The sequence below is a fragment of the Mesoplodon mirus genome, assembly GCF_964341445.2.
Source record: "Mesoplodon mirus genome assembly, chromosome: 20".
Lineage (NCBI taxonomy): Eukaryota > Metazoa > Chordata > Mammalia > Artiodactyla > Ziphiidae > Mesoplodon > Mesoplodon mirus.
Window position 1 is genome coordinate 8,373,844 of NC_138996.1, and position 19,320 is coordinate 8,393,163.

The window sequence follows — 19,320 nt, forward strand, 5'->3', positions numbered from 1 at the left end:
CCGCTTTCCCAGCTCAGCTGTGGAAGCAGAGAAGAAACTTCAAAGGAGGACTTGCTGTTGATCCTGCTGGTGGAGGCGTGACTCCCATCAGCGGGCTTTAGAGAAGAAATGAGGAGGAATCTTCCTCTCTCACTTGCCAGAGTTCCACTCTCACCAAATGATCTGTGAGGTTTTAGTCGTGGCTGTCTCTGTCTAGTGGATGCAAATAAAAAACCATCACAGTCCATTTCGTTGTGATTGATGTTTATTTAGGTGCACTGTACAAATCAGCTGAGTAGCCAGTTTTCGTAGTTTGTCCAGATTTGTGCCCCACATCAGGGACAGCAGGTAAACTGCTCCCGTTCCTGATTACACCAGAACAAAGTTTAAGAAGACTGTCCCCTTGCTGCTCTGCTATCCCCAGGTCATAACTGTAAATGTTTACAATCCTTCAGTCCGAGTATTTATTCTACATACAGGCGGTGCGTTCAAACTCATCTGTGAGTTAAGAAAGAATTATTCCATTTGGTCAACAATTCACCTTGTACAATATACATATATTTGAAAGATTTAAATTTTAAAAGTAAATGCAATTTCCCTGAAATGATTTTATTTGGTCTAAACCTTTTCATTTAAGATTTATATCCTTTACTTCATAATTATAAAGGAAACGGCAATAATGCTTGAAATATTAACTCTAACTCTTAAAATTATAGTTTTGATTCAAAAATGAATTTATGGACAGTTACATGGACAGTTGAACTTCCCTGCCACTATCTCCAACCGGCTTTTATTTAAATATGAAAAATTGGGTGAAAACATTTCAATGTACAGTACAAAAATGTACAGTACAAGATATGAGGGTCTGCAGGGAAGCTTATTATGCTAAAAAAAGCCTAAGAAACCATACAGTTACATTAAAAACTGATGGTCACATGACCCAAAAGCAAGCCGCTGACACCAGTCAGAGGTGCCCATGTATTCCGCAGTGTAGCCCCAGCACGGCCGAAAGAAGATTCTTCTGGTGGAAGAAACTCCTGGGAATACAATTAAGGGGAACAAACTCCAGTCACAGAAAACTTCTACAGTTAGCAGGGGGGTGCGCATCACAATTTCACAACACAGAAAAGACAGTTTACTGTGCAAATTGTGAAGTAGCAAAAACGGTTAATTCAGTTAGAGGTAACAACAGCCATAAGAACACACGTTAGTCCGTTATCCATATTATATTTATCCCAGAACACAGTCAAAGAGGAAGTTCTTCCAATGATTAGATTTTTATTTTTTAAGTTGGCAAATAAGTTCCAAAGTGGCATCAGCTCCAGACTCCTGCTTCCAAAGATGTGTTTTTATTTCCTGATTGTATCCTGAAGGGATCAAAGTCTTCACAAGGTAAAGTCACCGTCTCTGGTGACAGTCTATCTTCCTAGGTACGTGCAGACTCTCTGTGTTCAGGCCTTTTGAGGAATTTCTTATTTGTGGAACAAATGATTTGGAGATGAGGTTTAAAAAAGTGAAACAAAACACACCAAAAGAGTGGGGAAAAGTCACAAATAAAATGACTTTATGGAGACAAGTTTAAAAAAAAATGCTGCTCATGATTTAGCAGCGTGAGGAGACTGCCCTCTTGCACAACGATCATTTCTGCTGCTCATTTTCTGAGATTTCATTCCAATGAGAGCTGTACACTGTCAGCTTGGCTCTGTGGCTGCTGATAATCATACTTTCTGGCTATTGAAAAACAAACAAAATAATAAGCAAGAAAAAAGGAGATACGATTAATAAGATCGCAAAATAATTATGAGCTCACGTCATTAAATCACAGTCATGATTCTCAGTAAAGAACTAGCTTAGAATTAAACAATTTTTTACTCATTAGAGGAAATTTATTATACTTCATGATCCTCTAATTTCTCAGCAGTGCTGATATCTATTTTCGGATGTTTATTATTATTGTTTTGTACATCAGGATTATTCAGAGCATTGAAATATAGGGTAAACACTAATTAAGCTACTAAACTTAAATTAACATTCTGTAATGTCCTTTTTTCTTATTCCCCATCTCCACCTCAAGATAAGTTAATAATAATGCTTTTGTCCACATCATAAGGAACTTGACTATATTTTAAATGACAAGCCTAAGAGATTTACATTAATACATTAATGTATTAATTAATACAAACTAGAAGAAAAAACAGACTTGCAATTCTGTGTTCTTTTTGTGCTTCTGAGAAATATTTATTGAAGGTCTTAAACTGAAACTAGAGAGAGTGCAGGGCTAAAGTCTTTGCAAATGTCATTCACTGCTTGGCTTTCAAACTTTCAGTCTCTTCATTAAGTTTTTACCAGCCAAGGAAGAAATACTATTTGTTTATATACTCAGGGTGGATCCAGATTATTGTGGCCGAAAGCTTTACAATTTGGGGAGTCCTCTTTAAGGAAAAGAATTTTGTTTGCTATTTCCTCTTGAACCTTCAGACTAAGTCAGGACTAGACATGCCATCAGCACTAAGAATGATGCAATGTGATGGGAATCTTTATTTTTTAAATAAATTTATTTATTTATTTATGGCTGCATTGGGTCTTCATTGTTGGGTCTTAGTTGCTGGGCGCGGGCTTTCTCTAGTTGCAGAGAGTGGGGGCTACTCTTTGTTGCAATGCACGGCCTTTTCACTGCGGTGGCTTCTCTTGTTGCAGAGCTTGGGCTGTAGGCGCCTGGCTTCAGAAGTTGTGGCACGCGGGCTCATGGGCTCCAGAGTGCAGGCTCAGCAGCCATGGCTCACGGGCTTAGTTGCTCCGCGGCATGTGGGATCTTCCCGGACCAGGGCTCAAACCCATGTCCCCTGCATTGGCAGGCAGATTCTTAACCACTGCACCACCAGGGAAGCCCTGGCAGGTGGATTCTTAACCACTGTGTCACGAGGGAAGTCCCTGGACTCTTTAAATGTGCAAATACTCACTGTTTACAGGAACAATGGCTTCCAAAGATGTCCACATCCTAATCCCCATAATCTGTGAATATGTTACCTTCTGGGGCAGAAGGAACTTTAAAGATGTGTTTAAGGTAAGGACCTTGAGAAGGGGGATTACCCTGGATTATCTGGCTCAACCTGATCACAGGGGCCCTGAAAATCAGAAAACCTTTCCTGGCAGAGTTCAGAGAGAGAAGGAACTATAAAAATGGAAGAATGATCAGAAAGATGCAGTGCTACTGGCTTTGAGGATGGGCGAATGAAGCCACAAAGCAAGCAACATGGTGGTTTCTAGAAGCTGGAAAAGGCAAAGAAACAGCTTCTCCTTTAGAGCATCCAGAAAGAAACAGAACTCTGCCGACACCTTGATTTTAGCCAGTGAATCTGCTGTAGGACTTTTAATCTCTAATTGTATGATCTGTGTTGTGTTAAGCCACTGAATTTGTGGTAATATAGCAGCAACAGAAAACTAACATGCCTTACAAACACAGGTGTTCTGATAAACTTCATTTTATGCCATTCTCATCAAAGAAGAAAAAAAACAGCTGTACACTGGCTTTATAATTGTATATGCTATACTACTGAATACTTTTTGATTGGATCTAACTTCTGATTTTTGTTTGTTTGTTTTTTGTATTTGGCTGTGCCTCCAGCCATGTGGGATCTTAGTTCCCTGACCAGGGATCGAACGGAGGCCTCTGCAGTGAAAACACCGAATCATAACCGCTAGGCCGCCAGGGAACTCCCACAAACTTCTGTTTTGACTAGGCATCAATGAAAACCTAACTCTTTACTTATAATTTTCTACAGAGCTTCTGGTTCCCTGTTTTTGTTTTTTAAATACTTAAATTTTCTTAAGGATATTTTTTTTTGAGGTGAAATACAAAAACATAAACCTTACCATTTTAGCCATTTTTAAGTGTACAGCTCAGGGACCTTACCTGCATGCACACGGTTGTGCTGCCACCGCCAGCACCTCTTTTCGATCACCCCACACTGACCTCTGTCCTCATTACACAGTAACTCCCCACTCTCTCCTCCCCCACTCCTGGTGACGACTCTGCTTTCTGTCTCTGTGCATTTGCTACACAGAAGAGAAATCACACAATATTTGTTCTTTTGTGACTGGCTTCTACCACTTCACAACAAAAATAATTACGAAGCATAATGTCTTCAAGGTGCATCCATGTTGTAGCATGTGTCAGAATTTCCTTCCTCTTGGAGCTTCCCTGGTGGCGCAGTGGTTAAGAATCCGCCTGCCAATGCAGGGGACATGGGTTCGTGCTCTGGTCCGGGAAGATCCCACATGCCGCGGAGCAACTAAGCCCGTGCGCCACAACTACTGAGCCTGCGCTCTAGAGCCCGTGAGCCACAACTACTGAGCCCACGTGCTGCAACTACTGAGCCTGTGCTCCACAATGAGAAGCCACCACAATGAGAAGCCTGCGCACCACAAGGAAGAGTAGCCCCCGCCCACTGCAACTACAGAAAGCCCGCGCGCAGCAAAGAAGACTCAATGCAGCCAAAAAAAAAAAAAAAAAGAATTTCCTTCCTCTTAAAGGCGAATAACATCCTATGCATGTATAGACCACATTCTGTGGATCCATCGGTCAAGGACACTTGGGTTGTTTCCATCTTTTGGCTACTGTGAATAATGCTGCTCTGTTACATTCAGTTTTACTTCTTATTCTGAACTAGTAAAACATGAATGCACAAGGGACAAAAGAGGAAACAGGGAAGGTGTACCTTCCTCCCACCTGATTAGTCCTGCAGCTCCTTTCCCCAAAGGAACTGCTGTTACTACTTCTCAGGATAAAATTTATGCTGAAGAAATTTCTAGAGGTTCTACTTGTGTAAAAAATACATATATGGTTTTTCTACTTTTCACCTGAAATTCCACTCCACCTGAGACATATACCAGTAACATCTTGCTGATCACTCTTTCTTGCTTCTCTCTATGCGTGTGCGCAAACACACAGACATATTTCTTTTAAAAATATCCAATCTTTTCCCTTGAGTCCCACAGTGTTCCCATCAAGGTAATGAATGTTAATAATCTGATATATATCTTTCCAAGCCTTCCTCCAGGCTTGTGTAATTATACAGAACATTTTTAGAAACAACCCAATCAAAAAATGGGCAGATGATCTAAATAGACATTTCTCCAAAGAAGACATACAGGCACGTGAAAAGATGCTCAACATGGTTATTTATTAGAGAAATGCAAATCAAAACTACAATGAGGTATCACCTCACACCAGTCAGAATGGCCATCATCAAAAAGTCTATAAATAATAAATGCTGGAGAGGGTGTGGAGAAAAGGGAACCCTCCTACACTGTTGGTGGGAAGGTAAATTGGTACAGCCACTATGGAAAACAGTACGGAGGTTCCTTAAAAAATTAAAAATAGAGTTACCATATGATCCAGCAATCCCACGCCTGGGCATATATCCAGAGAAAACTATAATTTGAAAAGATACATGCACCCCAATGTTCATTACAGTGCTGTTTACAATAGCCAAGACACGGAAGCAATCTAAATGTCCATATACAGATGACTGGATAAAGAAGAGGTGGTATATATATATATATATATATATATATATATAATGAAATATTACTCAGCCGTAAGAATGAAATAATGCCATTTGCAGCAACATAGATGGACCTAGAGATCACTGTACTAAGTGAAGTAAGTCAGACAGAGAAAGACAAATATCACATCACTTACATGTGGAATCTTAAAAAAAAAAAGATACAAATGAACTTACTTACAAAATGGAAATAGACCCACAGACACAGAGAACAGACTTGTGGCTGCCAAAGGGGAAAGGAGTTGGGGAGGAATGAATTGGGAGGTTGGGATTAACATACGTGTACTACTGTATATGAAGCGGATCACCAACGAGGACCTACTGTATAGCACGGGGAACCATACTCAATATTATATATATATATATATATATATATATATATATAGCTGAATCACTGTGCTGTATACCTGAAACTAATACAACATTGTAAATCAACTATATTTCAAAAAAAAATTCTATAGAACATTTTTATTACACGTAGATAGGGATGTTTTGGTCATTTGATTTTCAAGAAGCAGTACCCTGGCAAATATATCATTACATCTTGCCTTTTCTCACTTAATGATACACCATGGAAACCACACCTCATTGTTTTAAGTGGTGACGTCAAAGGCCATGGCTTGGATGTACAATTCATCCTGGCTCCTTTCCCTTTAACCTTCGTGTTTTCTCCACCACTTGCTCACAGGGTTTGGTACCATAGGACGTGTTAATAACCTCTGGCCTGGAAGCCGTTCCTGTACTGCTATGGCTGAAGCACATAGTAATTTAATTGTAACAGAAGTGACTGCAAACTCTATAAACACAAAATTTCAAACCCAAACTAAAGTAGGTTCAACTCGATGTCCCCTCAGCCAGATCCCCAAAATGCTCTTGGCCACCTCAACGCCATTACACACGAGGGAAGTGCAAAGGAGGGAAATTAGAGAAGGATGAGACGGCAGCCTCACCCATTGTTAAGGCATCTAATTTCTGCCCAATTTTCAAAATGTGAAACACGTTGCTAGGGCTTTTCTCAGGGTCTTGGAAGGGGCCCAAATAAGTGAAGTGTCCTGAAACACTAACTTCATGCAAACCGGGTTTGCTGATACTGTGTTGAGCATCTAAAAAAGGCCCTACGTTTTCATTACCAGCTATTTCTTTCTTAAAATAAAAAATAATTCTTTTTAATTGAAGTATAGTTGATTTACAATGTTGTGTTAGTTTCTGCTGTACAGCAAAGTGATTCAGATATACATACATATATTCTTTGTCATATTCTTTTCCATTATGGTTTATTACAGGATATTGAATATAGTTTCCTGTGTCATTATCAGCTATTTCTGATAACCTTTGCCAACGAGACTCAACCCCAAAGAGTCTATCTTAAATATGCTTACGTATGTAATTAAGCACAGAATATACTTACAAATGGAGTACATTTCCAGTTGCTGTCTTAAACGAATTTTGCTTATTGTGTCATAAAAGTTGGGTTCTGACAGAGAGTCTGCTGGAGGTGGCACACTGAATATCCTCATAATTTTCCTTTTATTTCTAAAACACAAAACCAATGCAGAAAAGAGATTTGTATTCATAGCTGTAGGACTGTAACATTCACACGATCGTAGTAACCAGAAGCTGCATTAAAAGGACGTAAGTGGCCCCGAGTCCATCTTCTATTTTGTCCCCGTGAGATGCTTCCTGGGCTCAAGTATTCTTTCTTTCACTAGAAGTATGAAGCTGTACGTGTACAGTCACAGGGTTATAAGAAAGAAAAGGCAGTAGCTGAACATGCCCACTTCATACAACAAAGCGTCTCCCCTCAATCCCCACAAAAAAGCCCTGTTGTATGGAAAAATGCTCAGACAAAAAAAGTATGATTTTTTTTCCCTCCCTCTCATGTCATGCAAATAAAACTAAGTTATTGCGGGCAGAGAATAAACAGAATGTGAGCAGACCTTAATTTTGAAAAACAATGAATAAATGATTTCTTAAATAGAGTAGCATGGCCTTAGTGGGGTCATCTAGTTAAAATTAACAACAGTCTGTCTCTGCCTTTAAAACAGTGGGGTGGGGAGGAGACGGTGGCTATTTTTAGGGGAAGGCTGTTACCTGCCAGCGGCTCCCCCATGCTCTGTGGAGGCCTCCTCTCGCCTTCCCCACCCCGCCCCCGCGCCCCAGCCCCGAGAGTCCAGGTGGCCAGCGGGCCAGCGGCTCAGGGGTCTCAGGGTCGGGAAGGGCGAGAATGCAGGTCCCGTGGCAAGTGTGGGTCTGAACTGTTCCCCGGGCCGAGCATCAATTATTCTTGGTCGACTAATTATCCTGAACTGTTTAATGCCTTTGACCTTGGTAGAGGACGCCACGAAGCACATGGCTACGGGCAGGAGCAGCTCAATCCAACTACTGCTGTTTTTCCTCTTCAAAGCACGCCCCTCACCATGCATTTTTTTTTAACTGTACTTGAAGGAAAGGAGCCAGGGAGTGTGGAAAAGAACAGCTGAATTACGCTACAGCATCTGGAATCACAGCAAGAAATATTTATTGAGGATTTACACCATGTGGCACATCAGAGACACATAGGTTAAATAAAAGTCCTTGTTCTCAGGGGACTGAGTTTTGGGGGATGGACAGACAAGTAATTGGATCATACCAATACTATGCACAAGAAACAGAAGGGAAGGCTTGCAATTTGCGAAGACAGAATTGCTGAACACATAGGAGTTAGAGTTTGTGCATTTCAGGGACACTGGCCCAAAATATGTGCTCATCCAAGGGTCACAGTGAAGCTGGCTGAATGAGAAAACTGAGCTATATCAGAAATGATAGAATAGGAGTACAGAGCATCTGGTCTGGGTGCCAAGAGCCGCACTTAAATCCCCATCTCTCAGAGCAGCTGGGTTTTCCAAGCCAAATCCTGGTGTCCAGTATGTGAGGGCTGACCCGACTAGACAGTGATTTCATAGCAGGAACAAAAACGCTGATGAAATTACTTTTGTGCATTTAACTGAGATCAAACAAACCAACCTACAAAACGTATAAATGCCCAGGTTCTTATCGACCCTGAGAACCTAAAGCCTTTACCTCTTGGCATACATGAAGAGCCCAAAGCTGACAAGTATCACGACCAGGTACACGTTGGTGGCTTCATTCCAGGCCTCGTGAACGCTGTAATCGATAGAGCCCTCGTCACCCATCACTCCGTAACCGCCAGGCATGGGACTGTAAGGCAGCAAAGAGGGCAGGGTTTCTTTCAGTTAGTGATGGTGTGACGGCTGGACAAGGGCTGGCAAACAGAGGGCCTGCTGGCCAGCTCCAGCCCCCTGCCTGTCTTTGTGTGGCCCGGGAGCCAAGAATGGTTTTACGTTTCTAAACGGACACATTTTAAGCGGAGCATCTTCCATTTTTGCCTCACAGCCCTCAAAGCCTAAAATGTTTCCCATCTGGCCCGTTAAGAAAATGTTGGCCAACCCTGGTCTAGATCACTAAGGCATGGAACGCATTTTCGCCTATTTCTGACTTTGAAACATCACAGCTCCTACATAAAGGTTCAAACTCGGGATTTAAAAATCATATTTCTGAAAGGAAAGGGGTTGAAATGTCACTGAACGGTTTCCAAAGTGTAACTATCACCGGGACGAAAGCAACTGAATACTTTAAACAGAGGTCCACACAACTGGCTGGGATGCTAAGGGAGAAGCACAGCGTTAGACTCGTGACAGCATTCTGGATGAGATGCGCCAGCCAGGACCGCGCTCTTCCACAGGCCCGACACACCTGGAAAACGAAAATGTCTGGAGCTTTATCGAGTTTTGGCCTCCTGGCCCACTGTGGAAGCTATGGGATAAAAAGTTACTTTTTGCTATTTACACAGCTGTGACTTCTATTCAAGGAAATGCATTCTTTGGACATTCCCACAGAAAATGAATGGTAACAGCAAGTGTATCAAGTAGCAAGGGAAAGAGTACTGGTTCCTTATTTGCATTTGGGAAAAGTTCACTGAATTTTTCCTTAAAGAGAAAGTTCTGCTCTTGTGTTAAATCTAAACTAGGTTAAGTCTAAGTAAAATGACCTAATATGTGAAAGAAATTCAGAAGTGTTGTTTTAGATACTCTATCAAAAGGAGACAAACTGAACAAATGACAGGTGGTAACTGTACTGTCGTTTCTACTAAGATAGCCATTTTCTAATACCAACAAAAAAAGTATCTGGAATGTCCAAGAAATTGTTTTGCAATTTTTTCTAGACATCCTACAACAGTGAAGGCACTGCAGAAATTCCTCCACTGAAATATCTTGCAATCTGTCCTGTGAGCCTCCAAAATGTTGTTGTGTTTTTTTTAAAGGTGATGGTCTCTTTCTTTTTGTTAAATATTTATTTATTTATTTGGTTGCACTGGGTCTTACTTGCGGTAAGTGGGCTCCTTAGTTGCCTCTCCAGGGCTCCTTAGTTGCGGCTTGCCGGCCCCTTAGCTGTGGCATGTGAACTCTTAGTTGCAGCACACATGTGGGATCTAGTTCTCTGACCAGGGATCGAACCCAGGCCCCCTGCACTGGGAGCGTGGAGTCTTATCCACTGTGCCACCAAGGAAGTCCCCAAAATGTTCTTTAGTGTAGATTTGGCTCAGTAAGTTAATAAGTGTACATTAAGGGCAGAGTCTGTTTTCTTTCTTACAGTTTGCCTCTGCATAAAATGAATGAAATTTCCTTGGGGTCTGCTCCCAGGCCAGGTGGCATGTTGGCCCCGTTCTGGCACCTGAAGTCTCTGTCAGACGTTTGCAGACAGACTGTATTAAAGCGAGTATCGTGAATGGCCATTTAACTTAAATTCTACACACTGAGGGCAAGAGTCATTCCTCTGAAACATCTATTGGCGTCTGATGAGCATAAAGATTGGTCTTTTAAAAATTAGCCAGAGAATAATAAAAACAGAACTTAAAACTTTATAGATGCAAGATCTAAATATTATTAAATCATTAAACATACCCAATTCCTAGATATTAAAGATTGGCTATGGATTTTTTTTTTAAGAGAGTGGGAGGCGCAGGGGGATTTGGCGTTATTCACAGTTTCAATTCTTATTCCTTAAAATTGAACTCCAGAGTTTCTCTGGATGTAACATTATTCATAATTACATGAATAGTTACATGATTCATAGTAATCAGCCTACCTTAGGAATGGATACTTTTGGACCATCAGAGACTATAACTGTCTTTACAATTTATGGAATCTAGAATTTTTTTTCTAGATTTTCATTGGTGCCAAAACATAAAATAACGATGACTGGCTTTGGCCATAAGAGATGACTTCAGAGGTCTGATTTGAGGGGCTGTGGAAGGGCCGGCACGGCCATGCAGTGACAGTGGCAGGTTTCAGGATTGGGAGTTACTAACAAATTGGAGAAGAAAAGGGGAGCAGCCGTAACAATGGCTACTGAAACATTCTGCAGGTGCCCTTTATCTGACACACTATGAAAGCATTTCCTACCTGTTTTCTAACACCTGACTGGATCTGAGCCGGATGAATTTCTTGCTTCAGTGTTCCACAAAATTCTGTTCATGTGCCACTCAATAAATGGTGTATTCCTACAGAGCTGTCTTCCTCCTCCTATAAATATGACAGTGTTTCATTATATTTAGGGAAGGATTCTGAAATTCTGCTGACCAAGAATGGTGAAGTTTTACTGTGAATTATACAACTTGATTGGTACGCAATGACACTACTGTTCTGGGGACACGCACTTGAGTTACTTAGTAGTATAGTTGTGAAAGAAGGGTAGGCCTCTCCTGCTTGGTCCTCCATCATGACCAATGGCATGCCTTTGTAAGACTGCCAGGAATAAGGAGCAGTCCTGTACAAAGTCACAGTACAGACCACAGCTCCCATGTGGCCTGAACTATGACCGGTCCCCTCCCAGGTCACCACAGTCTAACCAAGTGTACACACGCATGCCTGCTGAGCGGCTACTGCACACCTCACAGCCTCCCTCTAAGTCTAATGCACAATGCCCAGGGGCGTTACAGTGGTTCGTTCCTGGCAAGTTAATGGATGTTTCAGCAAGACCACCATGTGCTTGGATTGTCATTCAGGGCTTTTCTGAGAAAACGGCACCTTTTCCACATTATTTTTCCTGTAAATCAATGCTTGAGCTATTTCAGTAAGGAGTTGCTAGGATGAGCTGAACATAACTATCCAGAGATAAAGTTGGCAAAATGTGACAACTGGGGCTTGATTTCAGTTTGACAAACTTTTAAGTAGAGAACTAGTACTCTTCCTGGGATCAAGCGGCTGTATCATTAAGTTTTAAATTTTTTTTCCGTATTTGGGGTTCCAGATGCCGTGTTGAGGTGGTTCAGTTTTGAGGATCACTTGTCATCATGTCTTGAATGGTATCCATTTCGTCTCTCACTTAGAGCTTTGCTATTTTGAAACAGGTTCAGATTGGAGTCACTCATACAGTTCTACGAGCTCCTTACAACACAACCCATCGCATCAATGTGGTTTTCCCTCAGTCCTCTGAAACGCTAAAGCTTGGGTTGCTGAAGCGGGAGGGTACAAAGTCACAGGCCTTCAACCAGCAAGACGAAGGCAATTAACATCTGAGGGGCCTGTGCTGGGCAGTCCACATATGCATTTAATTGTCACCAGCACCCTGCTGGGAGGCACGAAAGCTCCACCTGGCAGACGACGCGGGGTGGGGGGACTGGGCATACAACTCGCCCAAAACCACCCAGGCTAGAGTCGCACGCTGGACTCCCAAACGTGGGCGCTTCCGGCCCTGCCCAGACTCGTGAGACCTGCCAGTCCCGGAAAGAGGAGCAGTCTAGCAGTCTAGGGCAAACAATGTAACCCCCACCCCGGCAGGCGGCGGGGGCCGGAGCCGCCAGGGCTCGGCTGCCGCGGGCGGCGCGCGGTGCGATCCTGAAGCGCGCCCGCTACACCCCCCCAACCCCCCATCCTCCCATCCCGGGTGCCCTGCGCTGCGCAGGCGGCGGCCTCTGCCTTTCGATCCGCGATTCTGGAGCTGCGGGCCTCACTGTTCCCTCCGGCCTGGGGCGCGGCGGCAGAGGAGCTGGGACGGCCGGGCGCGGGGCTAGGGGCGCCCTCGGGCTCCCTCCGGCTCCCTCCCCTCCCTCTCCCCTTCCCCTCCCCTCCCTCTCCCCTTCCCCTCCCCTCCCTCTCCCCTTCCCCCTCCCCCCGCATGGAGGGGCGGGGCGGGGCGGGGCGGGGCGGGGCGGGGCGACTCACGCCGCTCGCTCTGTAGGCGGCACGCGGCCTGGCTGCTCTGCTCCGCGCTCTTTCCCCGGCAGTCGCGGCCGGACGCGCGGAGCCGGTTACCGCACGGACCGGACGACCACTGCTTCGTCATTTCCTGCCGGCCCGGCGGCTTCCGGATGGAACGAGGAGCCAGGTCTTTCCCCCCCCGCCCCCCTCTCAGTGTGCGAACCGGAGGGACGCCGCGACGGCCCCGGTGCCGCCCCCCGGGCGCGTGAGTGCAGCCCGGCTCCCTTCCCCGGTCTCGCGGCGCGGCGCTGGCCCCGCCCCCGGCCCCTCCCCGCGACCCTGGGCGGCGACCCCGGCGGTGGGTCCGGCTGCCGCCGCCTGGAGTCCACGTGGGTCTAGCCGCGCCTCGTCCGAGCGCGCGGGGAGAGGGGACGGGTCCTCCCGAGAGCGCGAGCAGCTTCCAGCCCCACCTCGGCACGCCCGGGCGCCGTCTCGGCGTGGGAGGGGGGAGTGTGCATTGGCCCAGGGTCGAGATTAAGCTGGAAACGCGAAAATTTTCCTTTTTCGTAATGAGGGCATAGGGTTATTTTTAATATTTGCTTAGGAAAGCACGTGCTCTCACTGGCTTTGCATGTTCCCTGTCATAATAAATGATGCGTGGCCGAGGCTATTGAAGTGTTCTAAAAACTGGATGTGCCCAGGATGCTGTAGTCTTGTCAGTTTAAGTGACTTTTGGATATTTAAAATTTTTCTAAGGACTTGCAAAATTCTAGCATGAGACAGGTAATGAATTTATGTAGGATTTCAGCATGAGTATTGAAGTAATCAGATTTCAGTGGTTGGCACAGCCTTGCAAATAAATGGCCACTTGTCCACGTGCTTGAGGTCTTAACTATTCATTTTGAGCGAGTTCTCCAGGATCAGCTGACTGCTGATTATAATTCATACTAGGCCATGTAGAGGTTGTATCCTTAATTGATAAGCAGAGATTAGAGGTAACATTTAACATCCTACCGCTTATCCAGCTTTCTCTGCTTCTTTGTGGATCACTCTGTTAAAATTAAACTCACCTCTGGATGAAGAGCATGGCTTGGTACATAACATAAAAGCTTTATTTCTAGTAGTACCACATATTAGTTAATATATATTATATATACATAATCATGTGCATAACTTTGTAACTGTTTAGTATGATTACAGAGTTGGAAAATTAGGAACGATAATAATGTGCCATGTTGAGTACTGATTGCTTGCCAGGCCTTTGCCAAATGGTCTACATCCTTTTCTCATTTAATCTTCCGGATAGCTTTTTGCATAAACATAGGTTGCTTAGAAATACTTGAGTACACGAGTTTGATTTGAACGTGTCCAAATGCGGAATATGTACATTAATTGCTTCTGTTTCTGTTTTTTGTAAAATAAGGGTGTGGGCAATATAAAATGACTCATAGAGTAATTTAATGTGTTTTTCAAGTTGGAATAAGGCTTTGCATTTGCACAATTAGTCCCTTTATTGGGGTATTCAATAGTTTCCAAAGCCCTGTGTCTCTTTATCAGAGTTCCCATTACATGTCATTGTCACCCAATAAACAGGCTATGCTTGGATGTTGGAAAAAAGTAAATGTTGGGAAAGCCTTCATGGTCCCTTCTGAAAGGTGCCCCTTTTCCATATATAGTTTCTAAGCAACGTTCCTAATTAAGGGTTAACGAATGACAGTGAAACAGGAACATGATTTTCCAGTACCAAACCAAGGAAATAAAAACGGGGTTGGCTGTTACTTTGTTGATGAGTCTAACTTACATGGGTATGTAAATGTTGAGAATGTTAAGTAATCTACATTGTAGGGGTTCTACCTTACTTTTCAGTTTGCCTTTACATGTCTTAAACATATTTGAGTCCAGTACTTTGTGCATGAAGAAGTTAAGATTTTGACTGGATTTAATTGAGTAGTTTTGACTTCCTTAAACAAGAAGTTTATTCTGTGTTTCCAGAGGTACAATGTAATAATTTATGTAGGCGTAACAATGATGAGAATGATGGTGGGATCCAGCAGTTTGCATCTTGGGAGAGTAGGATCGGGTGAGAGGCCTGCAGAGGATGAGCGAAGCGCTTGGAAATGTGTCATATTTGTGATTAGAGCATATTGGACTTAACGCATCTTCAGATAGTGGTCCGTCATTGGAGAAGAAAGGAGTGAGAATGCTTTGCCAGTCGGTATTTATAAGAGGGTTCCTTTACCTGAAGGCGTTCTCTTCTGGGAGGAGATGAGTGGACGGATGTAGGAAGACAAAGATGCATGTGTTAACACTTCCACCCACCGTGACTAACTGATTCCTGCCAACACTTGTATCTTCAGGCACTTTTCTAGTAGATATTTGATATCTGTGGGCAGCCACTAGTAGAAGAAGAAGCGAAAAGGGTGGGAGGAGACAAAGCACAGGGCTTTAATGAATAGGCTTTCATTTGGGCAAAATTGAGCAGCTGGGCCTCCGCAGCCTCTATGACGAAAACTGTTCCAGTAATACTGTGTGTGTCTGTAAATCTCTTATATGTTATCTGTATCCAGAAATCTGGAGAATATCTCTTTAATGTGCTTCATAAACAATGGAAGATATTTAGAATACAGTACATGAAAAGTTATTAATTTCTGTATGTTTGCCATTGTTGGAAGCCGGAGTGACTGTAATGCCAGCATTGGCTCCTGTTCACGAGACATTTAAGGGATGTTGTGTTTCATCGGGTTGGCGGACAGGCCCCTCTTCCTTACTTCAGAACTTGGCTCTCACGTGGAGTGAGTGCCCTTTTAGGTCCCGGGGCGCAGGGGCCGTTTCTGGGTCCCTCGTGGCCGTATTCCAAGAGCCAAGGACAGAGGCCGGCCTACGGAAGGTGTGCAGTAAATATTTGTGGAATGAGCAGATACACTGGAGTCCTCTCTCTGTTCCCACCTGTCGTGGAAATCCAAGTCACCTCTAGGGGCAGGGCCACTGCAGGCTTGCCCTCTCCAACGTCCCAGCTCACAGTGAGCCCTTTGAATGGTAGCTGTTTAAACCACATACTTTGGCATTTAATCTTTTATGGCTTTATATGGTTGCATGAGCGTTTCCTGTGTTTTGTTTCCCCACCCAAAATACAGGCTACTCGAGGGCAGGGAATACATGTTTACACAGGTCTGTGTTTGAGAACTTCCTTGTTCATCCAGTATAATAATTTGTACCGAGTAGGTTTATTTTTACCTATTGAGTGAATATTAGGTGCCATGAGGGGAACATCAGAAATATTCAAAATGTGGTCCCAGTCCTCGAGTAGGTAGCATTTCAGGTGGGCAAACATCGTGTACACACGTGGAACAATACGAGAATTTGGAGTTACATAAAGCAAATAATGATAGCTAACATTGATGTAGTGCTTAAAATGTGCTTTTACATGTCAGTGTATTTGACTCTCACAACAGTCCTTTGACGTAGGTACAGTTATAATCCCATTTTTCACATGAGGAAACTGAGGCACGGGGAGGTAATTAAGTCACCTGCCCGAGACCACAATGTGAGTAGTAAGCAGGGAGGTGGGATATGAACCCAGGCAGCCTGGCTCTTGAATCAGTGTGAGTTCTCTGGGGAGTTGTACTTTATCAAAGACAGAAAAGAGAGCTAAAAGTTGACCCTAGTTTCTCAGCTGTAAAGGAAGCTCTTTAAAAATTTCAAAGTAGCATACATGGTGGCAGTGACTCTGAGCTGCAGAAACAATGCTGGATTTTCCAGGCAGAAGAGGTTGATAACGAGATGGTTGAGGGGACTGTATTTTGAAATGACTGAGGGCAAGAGGAGAAAAACCAAATTTTGAACCTCCAGGCTGAGTGGGACTAGGACTCTTGCTAGGTGTCGAATTCTAGGACAGTGATTCACCAGGACAAAGGGCAGTGGCTGTTCAAGGTACTAATTCAGTGTCAAATAACTCATGTGAAAGAACTCTTCTTTTTTAAACACTTTTAAGCCCCTGGTGAATGTAATTTACCAGGATGGGAGCATTACTAAAGGCTTCCTGTGCCCATCTGTCCGTTTGCCTTGTCCTTTTGTGAAATCTTGACCCACTTTTTCAGCTTGTCTTGGACAGTGGAACACACTCTTGGGGCCCGGAGGCCTCTTCCAACCAAGTGATATTTACTTGGTGGAAAAAAACTGAACGGCACTGTTGGTTTGGTGACAAACCTGGAGTGAGGTCACTTTGAAGCCATGTGGACTTGGATGAGGGCCTGCAAACAAAATCCAGCGAGATGAAGGGAAGTGGTGTACTCTGAAAGCCCAGTTTTGTATCCCTTTAGTCGGGAGCTGACAATATTATTTTGGGGGTGCTGGGCACCAACAGAGCCCATTGAATCCACGTGACTCGGCCGATAGGGGAGCGCACACGTCACCGTACCCGCTGTCCAGGAATCAGAGGAGGAGGTGCCCTGGAGTGAAGCCTGGGCCACAGCCCCGGTTAGCAGCTCTGCAGGTACGGTGTTCTGCGTGACATGTCGCTTCTGCTGGGGAGGAGGGTGTGACCTTTGTCTTGGGGGCAGCTTTTTTTTTTTTATTTTTTTTTTGTGGTACGCGGGCCTCTCACTGTTGTGGCCTCTCCCGTTGCGGAGCACAGGCTCCGGACGCGCAGGCTCAGCGGCCATGGCTCACGGGCCCAGCCGCTCCGCGGGATGTGGGATCTTCCCGGACCGGGGCACGAACCCGTGTCCCCTGCATCGGCAGGCGGACTCTCAACCACTGCGCCACCAGGGAAGACCCTTGGGGGCAGCTTTATAATTTGAGTAAGAAATGGCATGTTGCTGCTATCATTTTAACATCAGCTCATATTTTGGGATGGCCTGTCAGAGCAGCAGCTTATGACTATGAATATTGTCCTGCAGTTGTGTTCTATTTAAATATGCGAGGATATAGTTGGGACAATTTGGGCTAAAAATAATCTCCATTGAAGTGTTTATCCAATTGGCACGTTAGCCTTAATCTTAGTTTTGGCATCTTCTCTGAACGGGGGATTTTTAGGGAAGGAGAAAATGACACAGCGATTTGTTTGTCTTAAACCTGTCAAGCTGGAGTAATGGCATCCCTACTGCCCTGTTTTATGACTCTTAGGGCTGTAGAGCTGCGTCCCGAACGTGACCTAGTGTGGTGGTTCTTTAAGTATGAGTGTAGACAGAATGACCCAGGGTTCGTTATACAGTAACAGGAACAGATGCCTTAGCCTAATCCCAGAGGTTAGAGCTCTTTAGAGCTGGAGCTGGGCAGGCATCTGTATTTTAAGCCATCCGCAGGTGATCCTAGTACCCATCTCCCCATGTAAGAAGAACCAGCCCTGTCTTTTATAGATGAGCAAATCAGGGCAAAGTCAGATGGCTTGCCTACAGCTGGTTCAGTGGTGTCTAGATTTTATCACCAGATAGTATGCAATTTCAGAATTTTATGGCTAGAAGAAATTTTCCAGGTCATCAGTTCTGTAGCTCACTTTACAGCTCAGTATAAATCATGCTTGTTCATACCATTTCCAAATAAGATATGAACGCAGAGAAATTGTGTTTTCTCAAAGCCCATCTTCTATCCTGGCCATGGTAAACATCAAAACATCAGTCACCAGAATTTCTTTACAATTTTAATGGATATTTTTTGTTAATTTCAGGAACAGTCAATTATTTGCAGTATTTTTTATTGTATAACCTGTGATGCCCTATAAAATTTTTTTGAAAATATATTTAAAGTTGAAGTGAAGGATTGAAATTTTTTATCTGAGTTACTTATTTTTCAGTCTTAGCGAAAATGTAACACTGTGTGAGAATTTTCACTATTAGAGTTTTTTTGTTTTTAAAATCTGATTGATTTTTAGCTTTTTTGTTTTTTCAAGGCATCTTACCTTGGAAACAGCACAGCTTGGCTTCCGTGTCATCGCTGAGTTCAGAGAATCCTAGTTTCACCGTGTCCTCAGTAGAAACCAGAGAACCAGGTTTGTTCCTTCAAGAAGTGTCCCAGTGCCTTGGAATTCAGCAGCTGTTTCCAGAAGTAAATAATCATGTCAGATGCCTGTGAATGGACTGTATGGCCAAGTGACCTGTTACGATATTCATGGAAGAATGGTTTAAAAAAAAAAAAACAAAACACTGAAGAAAAGGCAGATTTCAAGAATCGGCCCAATGCCATTTAGGATTTTTGAGCAGCTGAAAGAAGATAGTTCTGCAAATATGAGCAACAAGACTGTAGCATATTTCTTTACATGTTTCTTACATTGTCTTTGTTAACCCATTGCTTTTGTGTATAATATTTGAGTTATTTTTCCCCTGCTGCTAAAGCTGGTAATCTGCTTACGATCAGAGTTTCAATCTGTGTGGATAGAGAAATAGTAGATACAATAGGATAAATGGGAGCTGATAATAGGATGTTGGCCCTCAGAAATTGACTTTCACTGAAGAATTCCTCAAGGCGCGGGATGTTGAGAAACTGCTGCTTCTCAGTGATTGTTCAAAGCTTTGCGGCTTTAGGTTCATCTTCCTTTATCTTCCTCTCAGCCTCTGTGTGTGCCTGCTTTTTTTCATGCA

The 19,320-nt window shown here is 43.7% G+C and overlaps 2 protein-coding genes across 10 annotated transcripts in view; one reads left to right on the plus strand and one right to left on the minus strand.

Moving 5' to 3' along the window:
• Nucleotides 1-226: 226 nt before the first annotated feature.
• On the minus strand, nucleotides 227-12,868 carry SMIM19 (small integral membrane protein 19). 2 transcript variants are annotated; one of them, XM_082608465.1, is made up of 5 exons: nucleotides 12,770-12,857; nucleotides 11,009-11,128; nucleotides 8,607-8,744; nucleotides 6,955-7,079; nucleotides 227-1,710 (listed from the first exon to the last, which is right to left on the minus strand). In XM_082608465.1, exons 3-5 carry the CDS (start codon nucleotides 8,738-8,740, stop codon nucleotides 1,646-1,648), a joined length of 324 nt encoding a protein of 107 aa, XP_082464591.1. In that variant the 5' UTR covers nucleotides 8,741-8,744; nucleotides 11,009-11,128; nucleotides 12,770-12,857; the 3' UTR covers nucleotides 227-1,645. The 2 variants fall into 2 exon arrangements, with proteins under 2 accessions (XP_082464591.1, XP_082464590.1); XM_082608464.1 differs by lacking the exon at nucleotides 11,009-11,128 and having other exon boundaries at nucleotides 12,770-12,868.
• SLC20A2 (solute carrier family 20 member 2) overlaps nucleotides 12,825-19,320 on the plus strand; it is a 106,713-nt gene continuing 100,217 nt past the window's right edge. The window contains exons 1-3 of one of the 8 annotated variants that reach the window (XM_082608460.1): nucleotides 12,849-12,932; nucleotides 16,843-17,237; nucleotides 18,633-18,731. The gene's annotated coding sequence lies outside the window, so the exon portion shown is untranslated. Of the gene's footprint in view, nucleotides 13,011-14,737; nucleotides 17,238-18,632; nucleotides 18,732-19,320 lie in introns of all 8 variants that reach the window. The other 7 variants (XM_082608454.1, XM_082608455.1, XM_082608461.1 and 4 more) reach the window with 7 other exon arrangements.

Coding starts and splice junctions, on each gene's coding strand:
- SMIM19 (XM_082608464.1), bottom strand. CDS start 8,740: ATGCCTGGCGGTTACGGAGTGATGGGTGACGAGGGCTCTATCGATTAC. Junction 7,080..8,606: donor CTCTTCATGTATGCCAAGAG/GTAAAGGCTTTA, acceptor TTTGTGTTTTAG/AAATAAAAGGAAAATTATGA. Junction 1,711..6,954: donor ACTGGAAATGTACTCCATTT/GTAAGTATATTC, acceptor GTTTTTCAATAG/CCAGAAAGTATGATTATCAG.